Below are 21,608 nucleotides of genomic sequence, written 5' to 3'. Positions count from 1 at the left end.
TACCACTTGCACATAGTAGTTTATGTGCTAGTTCCTTGTAGTCTGCTGCTGATTGTATTGTTAAATGTCTATCTGTGTAAGTACACTGAGCACAATTACACCAGAGTCAAAGTCCTTGTATGTGTACACATACATGGCAAATAAAGCGGATTCTGATTCTGAAATACTGTAAATATTGACACACCTCTCCGTTTATGTCAGACGCTGTTTCTTTTTTTCACGAATGCTGTAAACATTGTTATTTTATTGACGTGCTCTGCTGCACGTGACATCTATTGCACTTCTGTCAGTTCTACAGTTTTTTTATTTCCCAGTTAGGGGTTTAAGGGCAGAGGATATCGCACCTACTTAAGTCTTATGGCCCGAATTGTGGTTATACTTTATTATATAAATACATTTTTGATTGCTTGACACACACACAAACACACTGAGGTGGTTGTGTGCACCATGACTCAGTGTGTGTGTGTGCGTGTGTGTGTGTGTGCGTGCGTGTGTGTGCGTGTGCGTGTGTGTGTGTGTGTGTGCACCGTGGCTGTCGGCCTGTCCCTAACTTAACTCGCAGCGATGTGATTGGCCACGGTGGGTTTTGTTTACCATATTTGGCATCATGGGGACACAGCGCGCCGGGGAATTGGACGAGAGCGGCCGTCGTTCACAAAAAAAACCCGGCCTCCTGCAGCTTTCCAAACAAAGCGGGCGCTCACGGGAGTTGTAGTCCAAAACAAACCCTTTCCGCGATCCCTCCAGCGGGGATTGGCGAGCTTGGCGGCGATTCCTACACCACACGCGCACACCCCCACGCTAGAGACGGCCGCTGTGGTGAACGATTGCCGGTTAACGTGTCGTTAAGTGTGAAACATTAAGATAATCGGACGGATTAAAGACGCGCCGCTCCGAGACCCTCCGCTCCGAGCATACAAATCCCACCGGCGGCGCTCCGCCCTGATTGGCTGCGCCCTCGCGTCAATCACGCGGCGTTCCCCCCTTCCACTACCGCTCCTACAGTAAATATTTGTGTTTGCTCAACCGGCTGTAATGGTGGACGACTGAAGGCAGGGGAGCGGAATACAACTGGGCTGAAGAAGAACACGCAAACCGAGAGAGGACCAGTCACGAAGAGAGCTCCAGAGCCAGCCGCCGCGAGTTAGGACACCGGGCTTCGTCGAAAAATGGATGAACTCAAACATCAAGTCATGATTAACCAGTTCGTCCTGACGGCGGGTTGTGCGGCAGACCAGGCGAAGCAGCTTCTGCAGGCGGCACACTGGCAGTTCGAGGTAACACAATAACACAACAACACAGTGACACAGGGCAGACAAAACAATGTTAGGAGTCAACATGGCGCCGGTGTGTTTACGTTGCGAGCGACCGTTAGCTTTAAATGTAGCCTAGCTTCATAGTCTGCCTCTGGCTACTTTTTTTAAATTTTTTTTTTTTTTTGAAGCTAACACAAAAACAAAGCGGCAGTGTTAGCCCTCTGCTGTGTGTGAGTGCGCGTGTGTGTTCCTCCCTGAAGCCAGAAGTTTGTTAGCTGTATTTAAAGTATCTGTTTAGCTTTAGCCGGGCTAAATCAGCAGGGGACACACAGGCATGCGGCGGGGCGAAGCGTACAGCCGAGCACATCCAATTAGACTTTACTCCAGATTAAATGGAGTAATCCGACACATGACAGCGGCGAGCAGGCGAGGCCAGCGACGGCGGTTACGCAATAAAGATGACCGCCGCGTTGTATCGACTAGCCTACTAAACTGTAGTCTGAGGCGAATGTGGATCCAGCAACTGAAGATCCCGTTTCTAAGCTCGTGTATTTGTGTCCACTGTGAAAACGAGCGGCGATCGGACGATTCCTGTGCCTCGAACTTCATGTGAAGCTGCCACACGCACAATGACAATGATGATACAATTAATCCTCTCTGTGTTTTCATTGTAGACTGCCCTCAGTGCCTTTTTCCAAGAAACAAATATTCCATACGGCCATCATCATCAAATGGTGAGTGCAGGAGGGAGGAGGACGACGATGGGGGAGGAAGAGGGTTTTATTTATATATATATTTATATATATATAAATATATATATATATAATAACAAGCTTTTTAAATGCTCTTCATTGTCCTATTTCTTCTATTCTATCAATCATCCTTTTCAGATGGTGCTTCTTTAAGGCTGCTGTGTTGTATTGGGTGGGATGGGGCGATAAACGGCCCTTATAGGCCGACAGGGATGATGTTGTACTAACAATAACAAAGCACATGTCGGCCATGTTGTGAGCTTCCAGAAATAAACACAGGCAGGCATGCAGCTGCAGCAGCAGCCACACTGAGGGAGAGATGTACACACTCGCACACTCGCTCTCTGTAGTGTGTGTGTGTGTGTGTGTGTGTGTAGGGGGCGGTGAGAAAGAGGGAGTGGAAATGATTAATGTTGATATATGAAATTCAACATTTTTCATTGGATCAACAGAGGTGCATAAAGGAAGGAAGTGCCTCTCATTTGCTGGATAGAAGACAAAAAAAATGTCTGTTTCCAGGAAGAGTAGAGTCACTTCTTACAAATAGACCCCTTGTGCTGTTGCAATTGCCATGGGTAATTCTGTTGTTACCCCCCCCCCCCCCCCCCCCCCCCCCCCCCACCCCCCTCTGCATGACAGCATTGGGGACTAAAGAGCAGACTAAATCGGTAAAGAGTAAACTGGAAGGCGTTGGGGCTGCAGGAGACTTTCAGCTGACATAAACACACACACAGGGGTTGGACATTATGAAACACCAGCAGTGTTTGGGCTTTTAGCAGCAGCTCACTTTGGCAGCACACAAGCCTTTGTTTGCAGCTGCATGCATGGCAGCATCCAGCAACAGCTGCCTTCCGGAAGAGTCTGACATGGATGTGAGGGGATTTTTGGATGAAAATTGTTGATCGTTTATTGAAGCTCCCTCTCTGTCTCTTTAGAGAGAGAGAGGGACTGGTGAAGGAGGATTTCATTTTTGTATTGCTTTATCCGAGTGTGTGTGTGTGTGTGTGACATTTTATATCCTCAGAGTTGAGGCAATATTGCCAGTTAGCATAGAAATGGCTCACAGTGAGATGAATCACTTTTTTTAATATCACAGCCTTGTTATAATAAAGAAAATCAGACCCTCCTATGATCAGATCCGTAAATAACAGCAGCCTCTATTTAGCTCATGAAATGTGTCTCTTCAATTTAGAGAATAAACTGTCCGCCAAACACGGCCGAGCACGATTGCTGCAGACACTGGTTAATGAAAGTCAGAACGCGGAACACCAAGGAGTGTCTGTGGTGTTATTGTTAGAGGCAGTTTTCTTGCATAATCATGAGTTAACGACATCCTCTTTTCTTTTTTACACATGCTGATAAGGCCGTGCGTCTCTGTTTTCGCTTGTGCAATTCACATGCATGCATTTGTATTTTGTGCATGCACAGAGTGGGTGTTTGTGTGTGAGTCACAACAGTACTACAGTAAGGCAGCGTGTCCAACCTGCAGCTTATCAGGCCGCAGTGTACGTTGGTATACAAATCTAATCCACTTTGCTTGCTCTCGCTCTCACTCTTAGCTCTCTCTCTCTCTCTCTCTCTCTCTCACACCCTCTGTCTTTCTCTCTCTGTCCTCTCTCTTTCTTCAGTTTACAGTAAACGGGAATCATTTTAAGTTGCAATTCTGTGATTCAAAATGTTGCGTCAGTGCTTTGGGTTACAACACAAAGATTGCTATTTTGGCTAGAAGCCTCAGTTCAACCCAGCCCCGGTGGCCCCAGCAGATCGCCTGTAGACATGCAGTTCTTGGCAGCGGGGCAGGTTTGGACGTCATGTAGGTCACACGGTTTGTGGATGCTGCACAGCGAGCTGGTATAGGCCATTGTCTTTTTTTGAGGCCCAAACACACATACATGTATGTATGTATGTATGAATGTGGGGGTACCAGCAGATAATTTTCCCTTTTAAATTCGGCTTCACGGAAGAGAAACCATCTTGGATTCCAAAGTGCCGTTGTTTTAATATATACATTTATTCATCGCTATACAAAACTTGTCTGGTCGGGATTTGTAGCAATTAGCGTTCGCCTTGTGAGCTAAGCCAAGATTTGTTTACGTGCACTATTGTTAATACATCATTTGTGCATTGTATGTCACAGGTTCGTGCCCTGTATCGAATATCAAATCGTGAGGTTAACCGGTCCACTCACCAGTACAGTCTTTTGTAAGGCTGTGAATGCTGTAGGATTTAGCTAAAGCTCCTGTCATTAACAATCCTGGACCGCGGGGAGTGCCTTTGCTTTGGCACATGATGTGAAAGAGCTACAATCTCTGCACAGGCACGCATTTAGGCCTGTTTATTTATTTTTCCTCACTTGTGTTTATGCACGCAATATGTGTTTCTGGGAGATCCACTTATGAATGTTGCCTCGAAGAGAGTTGCTTGTGGATCACTGTGTTTCTCAAATGAAGTCACCAATGCGTGCATCTACAGTATGTTCTCTGATGGACACCTAGGCCCTAAGCTCAGTTCAACCTCATTTCTGTTTCATGCAACCCCTCCCTGTCTACTCCCAGTTTTCTCCTCCTCACACACACACACACACACACACACACCCTGCCCACACAAACACGGCAACCGCACCACATTCCTACAGGATGCGACGCTCGCACCGGCCCAAAATGGACCCTTTCACAGCAGAGGAGGGCCGGTATGACTTAAAAAAACACAGCACCCTTGTCTCTTTCTTTACTTTATACACTCTCACTCATCTTACCTCCCTCGCCAGCTTCATTACTTTCTCTCTTTGAAAGGACGCAAAACATCAGGCTCAAGTATTCAATTTGCCGTCCACGTTTCCTGTCGGAGAGTTTCTAATCGTGTCGTGTCCTCGTCCTCTTGTTTTTAGACGCATGCTCAAAGCAGCTGCCACCTTCACAACATGTCGGCGTGTCCACTCACACATGGAATTTCCGTGCATATTCTAGGGATGTTTCAAGCACATTTTAAAGCATCGGCTCTGTAAAGTCTGAGTTATTTCTGACAAGGTGTTTACAATATCTCCTTACGCAGTTGGAATGCCAGCTGTTAAAAATGCTCTTCTATGTACACATGGTTGCCTCAGTGTAGAATAATATTAGAAAGAGAATGTATTTTTGGGTTAATGAAGAAAAGGATGTAGCATAATATTAATAATGATGATGGTTATGATGATAATAATTAATTAACTAAAAAATAAAAAGAAAGGAATAAAATAAAATAATGCAGGTATTGCATGCACATATGTACATATATTTACAAACATAGATATACAGCATAGCATACCTTTTGCATAAATGTTCAGAAAATCAAGATAACAACAAAAAATTGACACAACTATTAAGGGTGGAATTCTGTATTATTATTTAGTTGTGACCTATTTATATTTTTGTTTCAGATATTCCAGGTCTTGATTTCTGACTATAGATGATTCTTTCCAATTTGACTTCCAGTTGTTGAATGAAGGTAGAGTAGATTTGAAACAGTTTAATCGTTATGTTTTCATAGCTGCAATTCTATTCTTTGCGGTTATCGTATAGTTATGAGCAACTTGAGGAAATAGTTCCTTCAGTCTTGTCACTGCTCTATCCCTAATTCTGGGAACAAATACCACTGACAATTCACTGCGTGCTCACACCGATGTCAGTGTTTCCATGTTTTACATCTCTTCGTGTGGGGCACACACAGGCACAATAAAGTGAATGAATCCTCATGTGACCACAGAAGAGGAAGTAGCCGCCGCTGGATGACTTCAACTGTTGTCTGGGAACATGTGACTAGGCTTGGAAAGGAGCGGACTAAGCCGACAAAGCCTGGTTTACATGTGTGTAATTTCTGCTCGAGTTATGACTAATAAAGAAATGGCAGCGAGGTCGTCATGTGGCAGCCCTGCGGTAGAGTCAGGACTGTGCTGCTGAAAAGTTTGTTGTCTTTAGTAGGTCAGGGTAATAAAAATAATCCATTTAAGGAATATTTCACATTCTCCTTTCCCACTTGAATCATTTCTTCACTCTTAGTTTATGTCTGCCTCTTGCTCTCACTCTGATGTGCTCTTGTATTGAAGTACAGACAAAGAAACGCTCTCCCTCTCTTGCAAAAGTCCCATTACAATATAAGGAATACTATCCTGATTATGTGGATGAGGCCCTGTCTAGTGTAGATGAGCACATTAAAGATATTATAAGCAGTAAGTCAATATCCACTCGTATATTTTCTATTGTTTCCTTCTGCTGCAGAGCACAGCCTCGCCTCGACATGCATTCGGCCACCCGGAGAATCACGAAGAAGCAGCTCCATAGTTTTATATGATCACTTTTTTTATTGTGTTATAATTACCATTTGTTAGTGGCATGACGCACAAGGTTGAATGAAACTGCGAATTTTATGAAGGGCAACCTTCAGCTCTGACTGCTGGGGTGCGGTGACGTGGCCGGATGGTATTGGGCACCGCGGGGCCAGTGATAAACGTGGGCGTGAGGTGGTTTTTAAAGGCCGTTTCCTGGCAATATGAACACCCACCAGGAGAAAGGAGGAGTTTTTTTTGTGCGTTTGTTTATAGTAACTACAAACATTCGGTTGTGGTGTCTGGGTGCGGCTTAACAAAAGGATTTTATAATGCCAAACTCTCATTCATGTAAGATCTCGTCCAAATTAGATTTGGAGTGTGACATGTGCCCATGCAGGAGAGCAAAGCTATAATTACCTTCATAAATCATGGCGTGACAACATGTACGACTTACTGCTCCTGTTTCTCTTTGTCTTTACTTCTAACTGTTTATCACCACACTGAGAGATGGAGATAAGATAACTTCAGTATTAAAAATATACTTGGATTGTTTCTTAAGCTGCTTTCAGACATGAACTCTTCAAATTGTTTGGAAAATTGGGTCCGGACATTTTCCAGCTTTCCCCTTTCACATTTGAAGAACGCAGCAAGAGGTAGTTTGAGTCAGACGCTTTCACAACAGCAGGAAAATGTCCAGAAAAATTCAGGCGAGGGGTGACACCTGAGCAGAGCTGGTGGGAGGCAGGATATGACTTTTAAATGGTTTTGTTTACAGCATGTCAACATCGGCATCTAGCCTTATCACCAAAAGCTTGCCAATCTCGTAGTCTTTCCAATTTGACATCTTTTTCGGCAGTCTTCTACATGTAGGGCACCTCTTTTTCATCCTGAGATCATTTATCCTTTTTGATTTTTTTCAGTTTTTGCATCATATGCGTGTTTTCTGGACATTTTCCTGCTGTATTCTGACATGGGATCAGTCGGACGTTGCTTTGTGTCTCTCCGTCTCAATATAGACGAGCTGTTTCTCTGTCTTGCTGCAGACTTTACTTGCAGAAGTCAGTAAGTGTAGAATGAGGTGAAATCCAGTTTATTTTCTCCCACTGTTTGGGTGTGATTTCATGAGTTTATATGTGTCAGTGTGTGTGCGCAGTTATAATACCCTACGTGTGTGTCAGATTTCAGAGTTAATCATGTCTAGATCTGGTAATGATGTTAATGGGTGTGCATGTATTGGTGTCTCTCTCTCTCTCTGTGCGTGTGTGTGTGTGGGTGTGGGTGTGTGTGTCTGTACCAGTGTATTGTACAGCCATGCCAGGCAGTTTGCCACATCTGAAGAGGCTCGGCCTGTGCTCTGCATGTTCCAGCGTGTTGCCCTGCATGTTTCCAAGAGCACAGCTTCCCAGAAGTCTAACCACACGCACGCACACACACACACAGTCATGTTCTCACACACAGAGTCTTTGGCTCAAGGGACTCAGGGGAATGGGAATCCATGTGGGATGACTGTGAGGACCAGATGTGTTTATGAGCGCTAGAGTTAGATTGGGTTTCACACTGGTTCTTGGAGTCACAGAGTACACTCGAAGGCACACAATGGGTTCAGGCCTATGACTCAGGGAACACAAACAGCACATGGGAACCGTGTCTGTTGCATAAAGACAGAGTTGTCACATTACATCTCACTGGCCTGTTTTCTCAGGTTAGCTGCAGCACTGCAGCCAGGCTCTCATACCAGCTGACTTGAGAGCATTGACCCTTTGGTCCCTCACCCAGCTTTTCTGTGCTGCCACCTTCCACAGCCTTGTCCGTCCCTGTCCTCCCCTCACCAGTCTTGATCTGAAACTGAAGGCAAGATAAATGAATTGTAATAATAGTAATGTGAAGGCACAGTTTTTAATTTAGGAATCTGCTGCAAAAACCTACCATTGGTTGTGTTTTCTATCCTCGCATTTGTTGTCATCTGTGCAAAAGGTTAAGCAGATACAGATGAATACGTTTTCTTTTCGTCACAGCAACACTGAGAAACTTTGATTTGCTATTTTGCATTCAATCTCTACCAGATAGTGCTCTAGTGCAATGGTTTTGGTTTAAACAGAAACTGACGCAAATTAGAAAACGTATTAGTTGCATGTGAGGTGAAAGAAAACCTTAATTTTGATCTGAAGAAAATATATCTCTTGCAAAGCTAAACCTGAGCCTTTGCACAGCAATCTTGTTTTGTTCTTGCTCGCGTTGACCTTCGGCCCAGTAGTTTCTCCTGCCAGCCTGTTACCAGTTGACAGCACTTTTTCTAGATACGAGAGGGCCACTGAACACCTATTGTTAGCCTGTTAGCCATTGTTGTGACTGAGCAGTGCAGTGTGTGCATTTGGTCGATTAGACCACATGCCCCACTCCGTCCCATCACCCAGCTGCTTTCTATTTCTGTTCCTCCTCTTTCTATCTCAGTCTCTTTCTTTTATTGTCCAGTGTCAGAAAAACATAGGGAAACAGAGCCCAGCCTGGCTAATGATCAGCCGAGGTTCCTTGTTAGCTCAGATCCAGCCGTGGCCCTGCGTGTATGTGTGTATACAGTTTTAACTCACACACGAATATACACAGACTGGGGCTCAGATGTAGGAAGGAGGGTTAGGGGGTCAGAGGTGAGGAGGCGGCCACTTGAAATATTCAGCAGCACCTGTCGGCCTCCTTCATTTTGTTTGCGGGGAAGAAACATATAGATCTGACACCTGGCCACTATCATAAAAGCCAGAGTGTCACCTTCCTGTCGGTGAGTTATGTGTGACGGGATAATAAAACACAGACACAGAAAGCTGCTTGTCCGGTTCTGGTGTGTGATGCTATGACAAAGTGACACGGGTGCAGAACCTCCATTATGTAAAGGATTGGCATGTTTCCACGTGCAGCTCTACAAAGCATGTTGGTAAACAGATGGGTGGAAGTCTGGTCTGATTTTAAAATCGGTAGCGGAAGTTCAGTACAGAGTATCTCTCGAATATGTTGAAGACTTTGTAGTATTTGCACAAATATTATAACACTTCATTGCAAAGGGTCAAACCTCCAGTGGAACCTATGAGTTTTCAAGTCTTTTCCAAGGTAAATGTGTTCAGGTGTAATAACAACTAACATATTCTTTTTATAATAGTATAAATCTCTACACACTACAATGGCTGTTTTTAATATGTAATTTCCAGTAATACAGAATAGTGCATTTCCGTTGATAAAGACTAATGCAAAGCTAAATGCTAAGTATTATATCTATTTAAGTATTTTTATTCAATTACTCATTCTCTCTGCTATATGGTTAGCATAGTTGCCATGCTAGTTGTAGGTCATGGTTGCATTTGCTGCAGCTCCAAAACAAAAAAAGCAGTGCTACGCTACACACTCACCATGAGAGCTCTCGCTTTTTAAATATTTAACAGGGGAGCAGAATCATGTAAAGTTAATGGTTTGTGTCGTGTGATACATTTTGTTCCATCTCCTGTTTTACTAAAAGCACCCCCACCTCTTTCTTTCACCGTTTGCCCCCTTTTTTCCCAAATGTCTCCCGTTAAAGCTGGCGTGTCAGTAACATATGTTGGGCGTTTTTGAGCAATAATTTCATAGTAACCTTTTAACATGATGTAAGTCAAGCGTTTAGAGAGAAAACTTGACCTCTGCCCTCCTGTTTGCTGTTCTACTAAGCAGCTGCACACGCAGGTTCCTTGAATGGAAAGCCTGTCCTGAATCAGTGGCGGAAAATCCTAGAGGGAAGGTCACTATTCCAGGATTTGGAACAACTATGAACTATCGAAAAAAAAGAGTCGGACAATTGACAAACTGCATGACTCTTGAATAAGAGAAAATCTGCACATTTAAAACCCGATTTAAAAGATTTATTTGCCAGTGCCGGTTCGAGCACCAAGGCTCTTCTGATTATAGAAACAATCACCATTTTAAATACCCACAATCAATTTTGAACACATCATGTAATGCAGAATATAAATGTATAGTAGATCATCATCTGTCACATCTGCAACCCCAAAACGTTAGTATTTAACATCCTGGTCAGGAGACTCAACCATCAACTACGACTGGAGCGATCTCACCTCCTCTAATGTTAATCTGCTATTTGTTCCTCATTTTCACAGTCCTCACAGGACATCGGTCAGAAACAGCCCTGCATTACATGAATGACAGCATTAGCCTGCAGTCAGATTTACACTTTTGTGTTATCCATAAATGGGAAGGTTTATTTTGTGGCACCTTGTGTGTGGTACATTTACCTTAACACTGCCAAACTACAAGGAGTTGTTTTAAGAAGTATGATTACATTTTCACCGCTGAACAGCAGCCATATTCCTCTGAGCTGCCCTTTAATAGTGCTCAGCAATTTCAATGGAAAAAAATTTGGATTAAGGATTACGGTTAAATGCCTTTTTGATTGACTGGATCCTGTGAACACTGAAGAGGTTGCTGGAGTTGAGACTTGTTGAGATCTTACATGACCTGTCACTTTCTGCCCAAACCAAGGAAACACTATCGTAAGTGTTCAACATAACGTGAGCATGTGATTCCGAACGCAGATAATAATAATAATACAAACAGAAGAAATTCTCAGTGTAAAAGTGGAATATTTATGTTTACATGATGTAGAATATGTTAAGTCTTCTTTTGGAGAAGAATTGATCTCAGAGTTGACCTCCATTAGTCCTGGTCTTGTTTTTACAGGTATAGGGTTTGTTTTAATTTCGCAAGCTCATAGATGAGCTGGAGTGAAGAAACTGTTCCCGACAGTCTCCCTGAAAAGTCTCTGTCGACGTGTATTGTGAATAATACCTAAAATCCCCAAATTAGAAGATCCAGGTCTCGTAAGAACATTGGGATGAGAACGGAGACATCAGGCGGTGCGCATCGCCGTCATTCTCGTGTCTCACAGATCTCTCAGCACAGTTTGCTGCAAGTGCTGACAAAGAATGTGTGAACTGTACGAGCCACAGACGGGAGGGAGAGGGAAGTGAGAGAACGACGGAGAAGGTGGAGAAACCAAAACATGTCACAGGTTCCTGACAAATTTCACAACAGAGGAAATGAACGAGAAAAGTAGCTGATTGAATAGGGTAGTGAAATAAGGTTGGATATTGTGTTTGCTAAATCAATACTTTTAACATGGTACTTGAACAGTGACTGAACCAAAACAAAAGACTATTACATCAGCTTTTTTATTTGCGAAGGTAAATTGGTTGGTAAAGTTGAAATTGAATATGTTAACGTTTAACAGTTTTAAGCCTGCTAAACTTAAATATACAACAATGAATAAATGCTAAACTCTTTGCAAATTAACACAAAAAAATTACATAATAAATAAAACCTAAGACAACTACCGTAATTTTAAAACTAAATTTGACATGAGGGTCACACAAGCAGTCAGAGACAGAGCTTCCCCTTCCCAAATGTATCCCGTGTGTTGCCAGGTGCGGAGTTTGTCATGCTCCCCTCTTTTAGATGGAAGTATTTTCAAACATTTGCTGCATGTCCCGGTGGCGAATACTTTCACGTGAAATACAACCACACTTTCAACCGTTTAGCTTTTTAGGAATTTTGTTGTTGTGTCGATTCAAGTTTGAGGGAGCCACTTGCTAACTGTGGGCTAACTTTCCGTGCTGCCAGAGCCATGTACAGAGTTTGTTGCCAACAGAGTTAAGTGTAATGTTTACTTGGCACATGCAGCGATGTTTCAGTTGTCTGTAAGCAGGGAAACTATTTCAGTACGTAGCTCAAGCACTGAATTCTGTGTTTGGTAGGAACAGATGCCTGATTGCCACCGGATTCCGGTACCCAACCCTTGTCAGAAACAACTTAAGCAAAGACTTTGAATAGGAAGTGATGCACGTGTTCAGTAGGTTTGAAATTTCAATAAATTAAACCGTTATTCTCAAACCTTTTATCCTCCCTTGTTTTATGTTGTATGTTTTAGCTGAGTCGGTGGAAACAATCTGATCGCGCTTAATTTAATGCAAAAGTTGGCTTAAAATTCCTGTGACAGCTGGAAAGAAACATCCAGAAAGTGTGAAATTCGATTAGTCTGTGCGTGTGTGTTTGTGTGTGTGTTCAGCGCTGAGGTGCTTGTTACGTGGAGGAGTTCGCTCTGGGTCATTAAATGTACCTGTCCTGGACCCTCTGCACAAATATGTAAGAGGAAAAAGAGAGCTTCTCTTCCGAGCCTACACGTACACACACTTGATGCTGCTGAGGAATGTGGTCGGTTTCACTGGAAATAACTCCAGCTCATCTGTGTTTGTGGACAAACACACATGTATGTACACAAACGGAGGGTTGTTTAAAGGTTGTGGGGCCTCACCACAGCCATGCGTCCCCCCCCCCCCTGCCACTGGGCCCAGCAAACAGACTTGAAGAGAGGGCGGACAGGGCCGGGCCTCTGTGGCCACCGTGGCCGCGGAGCCGGGCCCTGCCTCAGCTTCGTCCCATCAACAGGAGATCTGTGCCGCTTCCTCATAACAACCATCCCCATGACAACCTCTCTGTAAGCCCTGTTTTGAACACAAACCGTGTCTCGCTGTCTCTTTTATTTTCCCCCTGTCTCTCCATCTGTAGACCTTGAACAAATGGCTGCTGAAACACATTTTCTGATGCGGTTACACACACAGTCTGTCCAATTGGAGGCCCTCACCTTGACACAACTGCTGTTAACGTGTGCGTGTGTTTCTAAACACTGTATGACCTCAGAGATATTCCTCCAGTGTTTGTTATTGTGCTGTTCTGACTGGGGATTGAATTTAAATTATCCTGCAGGCTTTTTAACTGACTAACAAAGCCCGCAGTCTTCTCACATTACATCTTATGCTGTTTTGGAGAGGAGACTAGAAGTCGACAATTTACTGTGACACAGTACAGTGACATCAGTTGAGATTTAGAAGCAGGTTTACCTCAGCGGACCTCTGGCATTAATCCTGAAGCGACAGGCACTCTCAAGGCAACCAGAAGCTGCATGTGCTTTTCTTTTTTTCCTTGATCAGTTGTTCCCAGATACGGATGCAGCCAGAAGCATCATTTTTATTGATTATTTCCATATTATTTGATTCAAACATGTGGGATTACAAGTCATTGCTATTTATCAAATATAACACAATCTTAAATATCTGTAATATCATTATACATGTATTTCTTTATACTTTTAAATAACATGTTTATGTGGAAATGAGGCTTAATAACCAGCGGAAGAAAAGAAATGCCAAGGCCCAAGTTTATCCGGACAAAGAGCTTTATTTTTCTCATCTCTGAACAATTTAAATGTTTGGCAGCAGATAAATCAGGCTTTGTTTATTATTCACAGTCATAAAATCAGTTTCTGTTTTGAGTCTAGAGTGAAAGGGCAATAGATAAGAATTCAAATTTGGATATCAACTATATGAAACAGCTACACTATAAAAGTGCAATCACTTGTGTGACCTTTCACTGAGATCCTAGGCCTGGGTTATATTACATAAAATTATATTGACATACAAATTTTCATATGAGTTGATATTGATAATTATCACAATTGTTGTTTCTTTCAAGTTTAAAGGCTGATTTTGAAGGTTGGACAGAGAATTTCACATTCACATTTCAACATTTTACAAAGAAGTCCATCATTTATTTCCCTGCGCATTACATAGGCAATATATTGATAAACATTGGACTTTTGTAATATTGCTATTGGGGAAAATTATATTGGCATGAACATAAATATTTTTCTACTTTGCCTGCTTTCGTCCATATTAGTATTACATATGCTCAAGAAACTTGTGCGTGTGTTGTTGCTAATGTGCACAAAGTTAGTGATTTTCTCCAATGAATCATTAACCCTCGTGTTGTGACTTCAGAAATCCCACATCGCCCGTCGTTGGTCTGAGAGCCAATTGGATTTGAACTTCGATCTGCAGACACCAGCCTCAGTGGCTCGTGCAGTATTTACTCTTCGCCTCAGAGCAGCGAGAGTTAATCTGTGACTCGGTCAGCTGCATAATACACGGGAAGGGTAAAGACACAGTAACCTGCGTTCTGCTGCAGTAGTTTTTTTAATCTGTGTGTAGAAAATCCATCCAAATCCATTCTTACTACTGCTTTTCTCTGCTCTGACATCAGACAGGTCATGTGCTCTAATACGGTCGGCATTGAGAAAATATAAAAAAATTCTGTCATTTTTGGTAGTTCTTATCGCACTGCTGTTCTAATTAGTTAGTCTCTTTTAAATAACTGGCGGAAACGTCATGATTGACAGTTGAGATTGACTCGCGATTGGTCGAGCATGCGTATCAAGAGATAACGCTACTGCAGGTTATTTATTTTGCAGTGAGATATATGTTGTTTATGTACAGTATCTGGGGGTTGCAGTGTACTAACAGTGATGCGGACACTTCTGGGCTCTGCTGAAGCTTTGATCACTGACAAAGTGTCAGCTAAGCAGTTGGACCCAAACTCTGGCAGAAGAGAGCTGCTGTGTTTTTGGACCAGATCCTCTTCCCGGTGGGTCGATAGCGTCTGCGTCTCTCCGTCTCTGTCCAAGGTCCTCTGCTCAGACCGCAGACGCATACAGTAGAAGTGTTTGTGTTATTTTACGAGTGGAGGAGTGTGAGGTGGGCTTTTGTGAGACGCACACATGGTGTTTGAAGTTGGTTTTGTCCTCCGCCTCCCTCTCGTATCGTTCTCGTTTCGATCCTTGTGAAGCAGAAGCCACAAAGTATCTTAACAGTCTGTGCAAGTGAAATGTGTTGTCTTTCCGCTGACTGCAGCTGTAAATTTATACGTGCTCATGTATGTATGTGTCCGTGCATGGGTAAGTCAGATGTAAAGGTCTCAGCTGACAATCTGTCAGCATTTTTGGTATCGTTTTCTACTAGAGAGCCACAGACACACAGATCACAAGGTTTGAGAAATCCAACCAGTAACATCCACCGCTGCCCGCCAAGAACAGGAAGCGTCACGGAGGTCACTTCAGCATTCCAGGGTGTCTCTTTACCGCAGGAAGTGGCCTCAGAGACATGAGCCAGCGTTCCCTGTCAAGAGTGCACAGTGGACACACTCACCTTTCATAACAGCATGCCACCCTGAGAACCCCCGGCCCAGCTCAGGATGCATTGTTCGCAGGACCAACCTGCAAGCCGCAGCATTTTTTTAAGGTGCAGGGTAGTCCAATAACACCCCCAAGGGAGGAATGGTGTCCCTGTCACTCTGTTTATTTATTTTTCTCCTGAAGGCTGCGTGTGTGCTAAGTCTGAGAATCATGGGTGACGGAGCCAAAGGGTAGATTAGATACCACAGGTCCGCCTGAGATCTGGTTGTCAGCTGGGAATGTTGTTTTTCAGCTTTTCCTCCTCTTCAGCATGTTAACATGCAGTGTTCATGTGTGACTGCAGCTGCTGTTCCCAGGAGTTGATTCATGGAGCCTATGACTCCCATTTCCAGAAAATACATCCCCCCCCCTGACACACACTCCCTCCTAAAACACACAACCTGAAGCTGTAGGAAATGTCTGGACATCGTCAAAGTGCAGAAGAAAATCACATTTTGAGGATGAAGATATATAATATAAGGACATAATCACAATCTAAGTGGTTGGTTAAGTAAAAAGTCTTGTGGACTCAAGAGAAGATGATTTTTTATTTCTGTCCTGTCAGTTTTTCAAGTATTTGTGATCTTTTTAAAATCCTAATCCTTGGAGTTGCCAAGCTGTTTTCTTCCACTACTTATTCTCAGCGATTCAGGATTATTTTGCCATGTAAGGTGCCCGCCCTGTTAACGTCTTGGCCCAGGCTCTTATTTTTAGATGCCAAGCCTACTAGCTAAACGTAGCACCACCTCTGCTTCCCTTTGGAATACTGGAGGTTGTTGTTTTCCTGGTCATAAATGGACGGGGACACGGAAGAGGAAGCAGGGCACAGAGTTTGCGAGGAAGACGACGTTGACGATGAAGGCGCTCTGTTCTCAAACAACCAAACATGTTGTTCACATGGCATGCTAGCTACAAGGTGTCAGGTCCAGTGTTGTTTTTGGCACACGGGCATATTATGGGAGCTCGGGGTGTGTCACTGAAGGAACTCCTGCCAGCGGAACAATAACACCGCTGGCACAAAGGAGGGTCGGAGCAGGTCAGAGCTCAGGAGAGTGGAATACGACTTAGGAGACTCGGTTGGTGGCTGTTTCCACAAAGCAAATTAGCTGTTATTCTCTCAGTCTGGCCAGGTTTGTGTTCTCTGCTAAAATCAGAAACAGGAAGTGGATGTAAACAAAGCATTTGAACCACCATCACCATCAGGACCTTGGGGGGAGCTGAGAGCGCCTGGGATTCCCCTTCATTTCAAACAGTCCCTTTTTCCGTCTTTTAAACAATGTCAAAGTCTGGTTTTCCTGATAGATGTTTGTTGAATATCATTGTTTGGTGCAGTGTGTTTACATGAGCAAGAGATTTGTCCACTGATTGTCATCTCAAAGAAACAGACTGTGCTGCAGTGACATGACAAGTTGTACAAAACCTGCAGCAAGTACTGTACATATTTGTATCCTATTTTACCTATCTGGTGCTTATTGTGTCAACTAAATGTTTATTGCTTTCATCTATTGTTATAAAGTAGTTAAAGAAAAGAGCCAAGAGCCAAAGATATCAGTTCACAGTGATGTAAACGGTGAATAAGCAATAAAATATCACATTGGAGAAACTGGAACCAGAGAATTGCATTTTCAGATAAAATACTCTGCAGCTCATTTTCTCTCTTAATCGTACAATCTAATAAAAATGATACTAATCCAATTTTTCTCATAAATATGTAGATTTTTCTGCCATAGGCTACAAAGATGTGCCAGTGTTTACATTTCAAGGGCTAGAACTTAATAACTGAAAGGGATTCTCTCAAATCTTGGATTAATTTTGTGTTGTTTGGCAAATGTGCAACAAATCTTTTCAGCTCTTTAATTTTTTTTTAACGGTGAAAAATGTTTTTCAAAATGTTCATCTTCAGATAACAAATCAGCAGATCAACAGTCAAAAACCCAAATATCAATGTACAATGTCCTAGAATAAACTAGAATAGCACTCAGTCTAGTTTATACCCCGTTGAGGCCCGACAGTCCCCTTGAGTTCAATTGAGCTGCACTAAACTTCACACACTCATCAGTCCCCTTAACACATCAAGATTTATGAATTATTTCCTGTCTAGGTCTACCTCTCTAAGTCTTGTTTCCTGTTTTGGATCTTCATTAATCTCTCTCTGTCCTTCCTCATTCCCAGATGTGCACCCCAGCCAACACACCAGCGACGCCCCCCAACTTCCCGGACGCGCTGACCATGTTCTCGCGGCTGAAGGCGTCCGAGAGCTTCAACAGCGGCAGCGGCGGCAGCCCCATGGCCGCCTCCATGGCCACCTCGCCCCCGCCCCCCCAGGTCGGCGGCTGGGGGGTCTCACCTAACGTGCCGCAACCTCCACAGGGACTCTGGACTCAGGGGCAGCCCCCCACGCAGCCCTGCCCTGCCTGGCCCACGGGTGTCAACCCGCACGGGGGCACTGAGCAGAAGGCTAGTGTAGTGATGGAGGCAGAGAGATGAAGGGCCGCACAGGACTGAGAAGCCCCCCCAGCCACCCCCCCGGGGGAGGGAAGGAAAGGGGGTATAAAGGTGGGGAGGGGTGGGGAGGAGATATGGGTAAAAAATATGGGTTTCGGCCTTTCTTTCCCAAAAGTCGGATGGACGGACGGAAAGAGATGGAAACTACGCAAACCAAGAAAAACTCAACGAGGACAATTTAAGAAGAGGAGAAAACCAATGCAAACGTCAATACAAAAATAGAAAGAAAAAAAAGATACGCACACACATAGTAATAAGAGAGCAACTGAAATCTTTGTTAGTTTTTTCCTAAGTAAATGCATAGATAAGAGAAATATTATTGAACTAAAAAAAAAAACTGAAATTAAAAAAAAAAAAAATTGTCACGCCCAAGGATTCTATGTGATGTTCAAGGACATTCAAGGCAGCAAACTTAATTTTCTGTTTTTTTTTTGTTAAGGTTTTTTTTCTTTTTCGTCTTTTCAGCCAGTGTGTTTTTCTGTCACTGGCGTTCTGTGTTTCTGCAACTGTCTGTGCTGCATGAGGAGAGAGGAAGTCGCAATGCAGTGTTTTTAAGATTGACTCAAAAATCATCACGCACTTAAAGTGTGAGTGTGTACGCATGTGAGCGGGTGGTCAAGTTTGTAATCAAAAAATGTACACACACATACACTCATACAGTATATATTGACACACGTCTAGAGGAAACGCCTCCATACTGTCACCCCCATCGTCAAAGGTGGGACTTTTGTTACCTCACCTGGTGGTCACCTGACTTCTCTCAGCCAATCAGGGATTTCTTCTTAAACCAACCATTGCCACCACCGACACAGGACATGTTTTTAAAGGTTTCTTTTCTTAAAGGCAGCAGCCGTTTATGCCAAGTGATTCTCGCAGCGATGGCTTTTTTCCTGACACAGTTTTAAACACGGAGTCAGACTACAACTGTCCACTGGAGATTTGGGTTATTATTTACAAGCGAAACAAGCAGTCGTGGTTTTAATGTAATATATCGTTTTTAATGCTAATTGTTCTGTTTTTGTTGATAGGTTGAGGGAGGAGGCTTTGAACTTGGGTGGGACTTCAGGTTTTTTTTTTTTTTTTTGAAAGAGTGAATCAAACGCAACTTAAAATGGCCACATATTTAATAAATGTAAGCGAAACACGACTACTCCATCTTTGTAAACAGAATTGCCACTTTGCATGATGTGTTCATAATGTGTAAAATCTTTTGTAGCAAATATACATGAGGTCGAGACACGTCTATGGGAGGGGGTGGAGTTTAAGGCGAGGGAGGGGTGGTTGGTGTTATTCCCAAAGCTAAAAGAAATGCAATAGTCAAAGTGTCTTGTTCCATATGAGAAACAAAAGAAGAAGAAAATGGGTTTGGGGCAGCTGGGGGGAGCCCACCACAAGCGATTTTGGGACACTACAGACTACTTTCAGATATACAGTATATATATATATAAATATATATACCCTCAGTTAGTGTACTACAGAGGGATTTTTACAACGTTTAGGTTTGAAGTTTTGACCAGTCCCTGGTCCATTGATACTGCTGAGGGACAGTTCAGGGATGACCCTGACATACGGCAATATTGAAATGCTGGGTCTGCCCATTTCTTTAGTTTGTCCTGTTTGGATTATTTTTTACATTCGATAAAAGCAGGCAGAGTAAGATGAGATATTTTGAATAGCTGACAGTCTTTTTTTAAAAAGATGATTAGGAAAAAAAAATTATGGATATAATAATGACTAAATAACCAACTTCCTTTTTTATTATTTAGATTTAAACTAATGTTCGAGTTCATCCTTTTTTCCATGCTTCATACTTTATTTGGTAAAATCAGAGTTTCTGGGTGGGCCTGTTCCTAAATGGTTTCTCATGTATGTTCCCCCCCTTGTATGACTGTATGAGACCATTCCCACAATATTTGTGGACTACCTGATAATTAACTTATCATTTTTGTGAACCTAAATAAATATTGTATGTCAATCTAACGTGCTTGGTTTACTTGGGTGTGTGACATTGGGAACTTTACAGTTTGAAATGGGTGAATAGGATATTTTTCGAAGGAAGGGGCCACACATTAATAGTACTATAGGGGGTGTATGTGTTTTACTCATGTTGTGGGGACCAAAATCAGTTTTCACGTTCACATTATAGGGACAAAAAGCAAGTCCACACAACGTGAATCATTACATTTTAAGCTGAAGACATGTTTTAAAGGTTAATGTTAGTTTTAGATTAGGGTTAGGGTTAGGCAAATGGTACCTATGGTTAAAACTGGACTATGATAATATGATAATAGTCAACATAATGTCCTGTAATTGTATCTGGGATATTTTAGAAGAGGAGATACCTTGTCCATTTATATATAGTCTATGGTAATTTGTTTAACATTGAAAGAGATGTTGTTTCTTTGTATATGCCATGCTGATATGACTGTGTGTGTGTGTGCGTCAGAGAGAGAACCAGAGACGCCAGAGCAATGTGTTAAATAATGACACTAAGAAGATGGATGCATCCTAATCTCACGCTTGGCTACCTTTCAGCAGGGCGGATTTCATAAAGTCACCCAGGCGGACTCTGAAATCATGTTCTACAAAACTCTGTCTCTTCCTGCTCCTCCGTCTGTCTTTCTCTCGCCCTGCGTGTCGGAGAGTTAGGCAGTCTGCCTGATGCTCGGCAGCTGAAGATGGAAGGGGCCGCAGATAAAAGCCAGTGTGGCGTAGCAGAGGGAGAAAGGCTTTAGAAAGAGGGACTAAAGCTCGGAGACCATCGCCATCTTTGCCTCTTTTAGTCGTAAACACAAACACCAGCTGCCCCGCATTGCACGAAATCACCATAGATAAACACCCACCACTTACACACACCCACATGCCGGTGGTGGAGTACTGGTGGTGAAGGAGGGTCACAGAGTTCTCCATGTCCTCAGCTGCTTCTTCCTCTGCAGGAAATAAGAGAGGAACCCTCTGCTGATCGCTGTGTGCCACTTTGAGCCGCTGTGAGTGTGTCAGAGGGCTCGGGTGAATGTCGACAACTTGGCACCGGGCGCCGCTCTGCATACGAGCGTGTGGGAACAGGAATAGCAATAAACACACAGGGCTGGTCCAAGAAAGGGGAATAAGTGGAGACTCGAGGCCGCCATCGCTTAATAACGATGATCCGATAAGTTAATGATAGCACTGCGCTGCTTATTCAGACAATGCTGCGGCAAGGCCACCGGCAAAATAATCTGCAGACTCCCTGTTTTACTTTGGTGATATCTTTAGCTTCCCAGTAAAATGCCATTGTGGTCACCGCTAATCATCTATCGGCTCCAAACTGCTGATCTCAACAAAACGTGAATCACTCCGTGCTCTGACGTCAACGCTTCGGAAGTTTGCATCTGCTTATAAGGGAAAGAGTGTTCAGCATTCAAATGGGCTGTTGTTAGCACGGTGGGTGGGGGGGGGGGGGGGATACTTCTCTGTTCAGTTTATCTTTCACACAAAACCAGGTTTTCTGGGTCAGTGCTCGGTGTGGACACAACACGGCGTCACAGATGGCTCACCGTCGGTACACCTGTCCCGCTTCTTGTGTAAACATCACCACATTGGTTTGCTACTGCAGAGCACTCAAGAGGTTTTTTGTAAATTAGTTTGACCTTCACTTTTATGTGTTAACTGTATTCTCTGTGACAAAATGTGGCAACACTTGAGGAGGAGGATTT

At 43.3% G+C, this 21,608-nt stretch overlaps 1 protein-coding gene across 1 annotated transcript; it reads left to right on the top strand.

Annotated features, from left to right (window-relative positions):
* Positions 1–709: 709 nt before the first annotated feature.
* On the top strand, positions 710–19,893 carry ubald1a (UBA-like domain containing 1a). Its single transcript, XM_034571229.1, has 3 exons — positions 710–1,277; positions 1,931–1,990; positions 17,581–19,893. Exons 1-3 carry the CDS (start codon positions 1,170–1,172, stop codon positions 17,893–17,895), a joined length of 483 nt encoding a protein of 160 aa, XP_034427120.1. The 5' UTR covers positions 710–1,169; the 3' UTR covers positions 17,896–19,893.
* Positions 19,894–21,608: the final 1,715 nt, after the last annotated feature.

Source organism: Hippoglossus hippoglossus, chromosome 19 (assembly GCF_009819705.1).
Source record: "Hippoglossus hippoglossus isolate fHipHip1 chromosome 19, fHipHip1.pri, whole genome shotgun sequence".
NCBI classification, from domain to species: Eukaryota; Metazoa; Chordata; class Actinopteri; order Pleuronectiformes; family Pleuronectidae; genus Hippoglossus; species Hippoglossus hippoglossus.
This window is presented reverse-complemented; position numbering and strand designations above follow the sequence as displayed.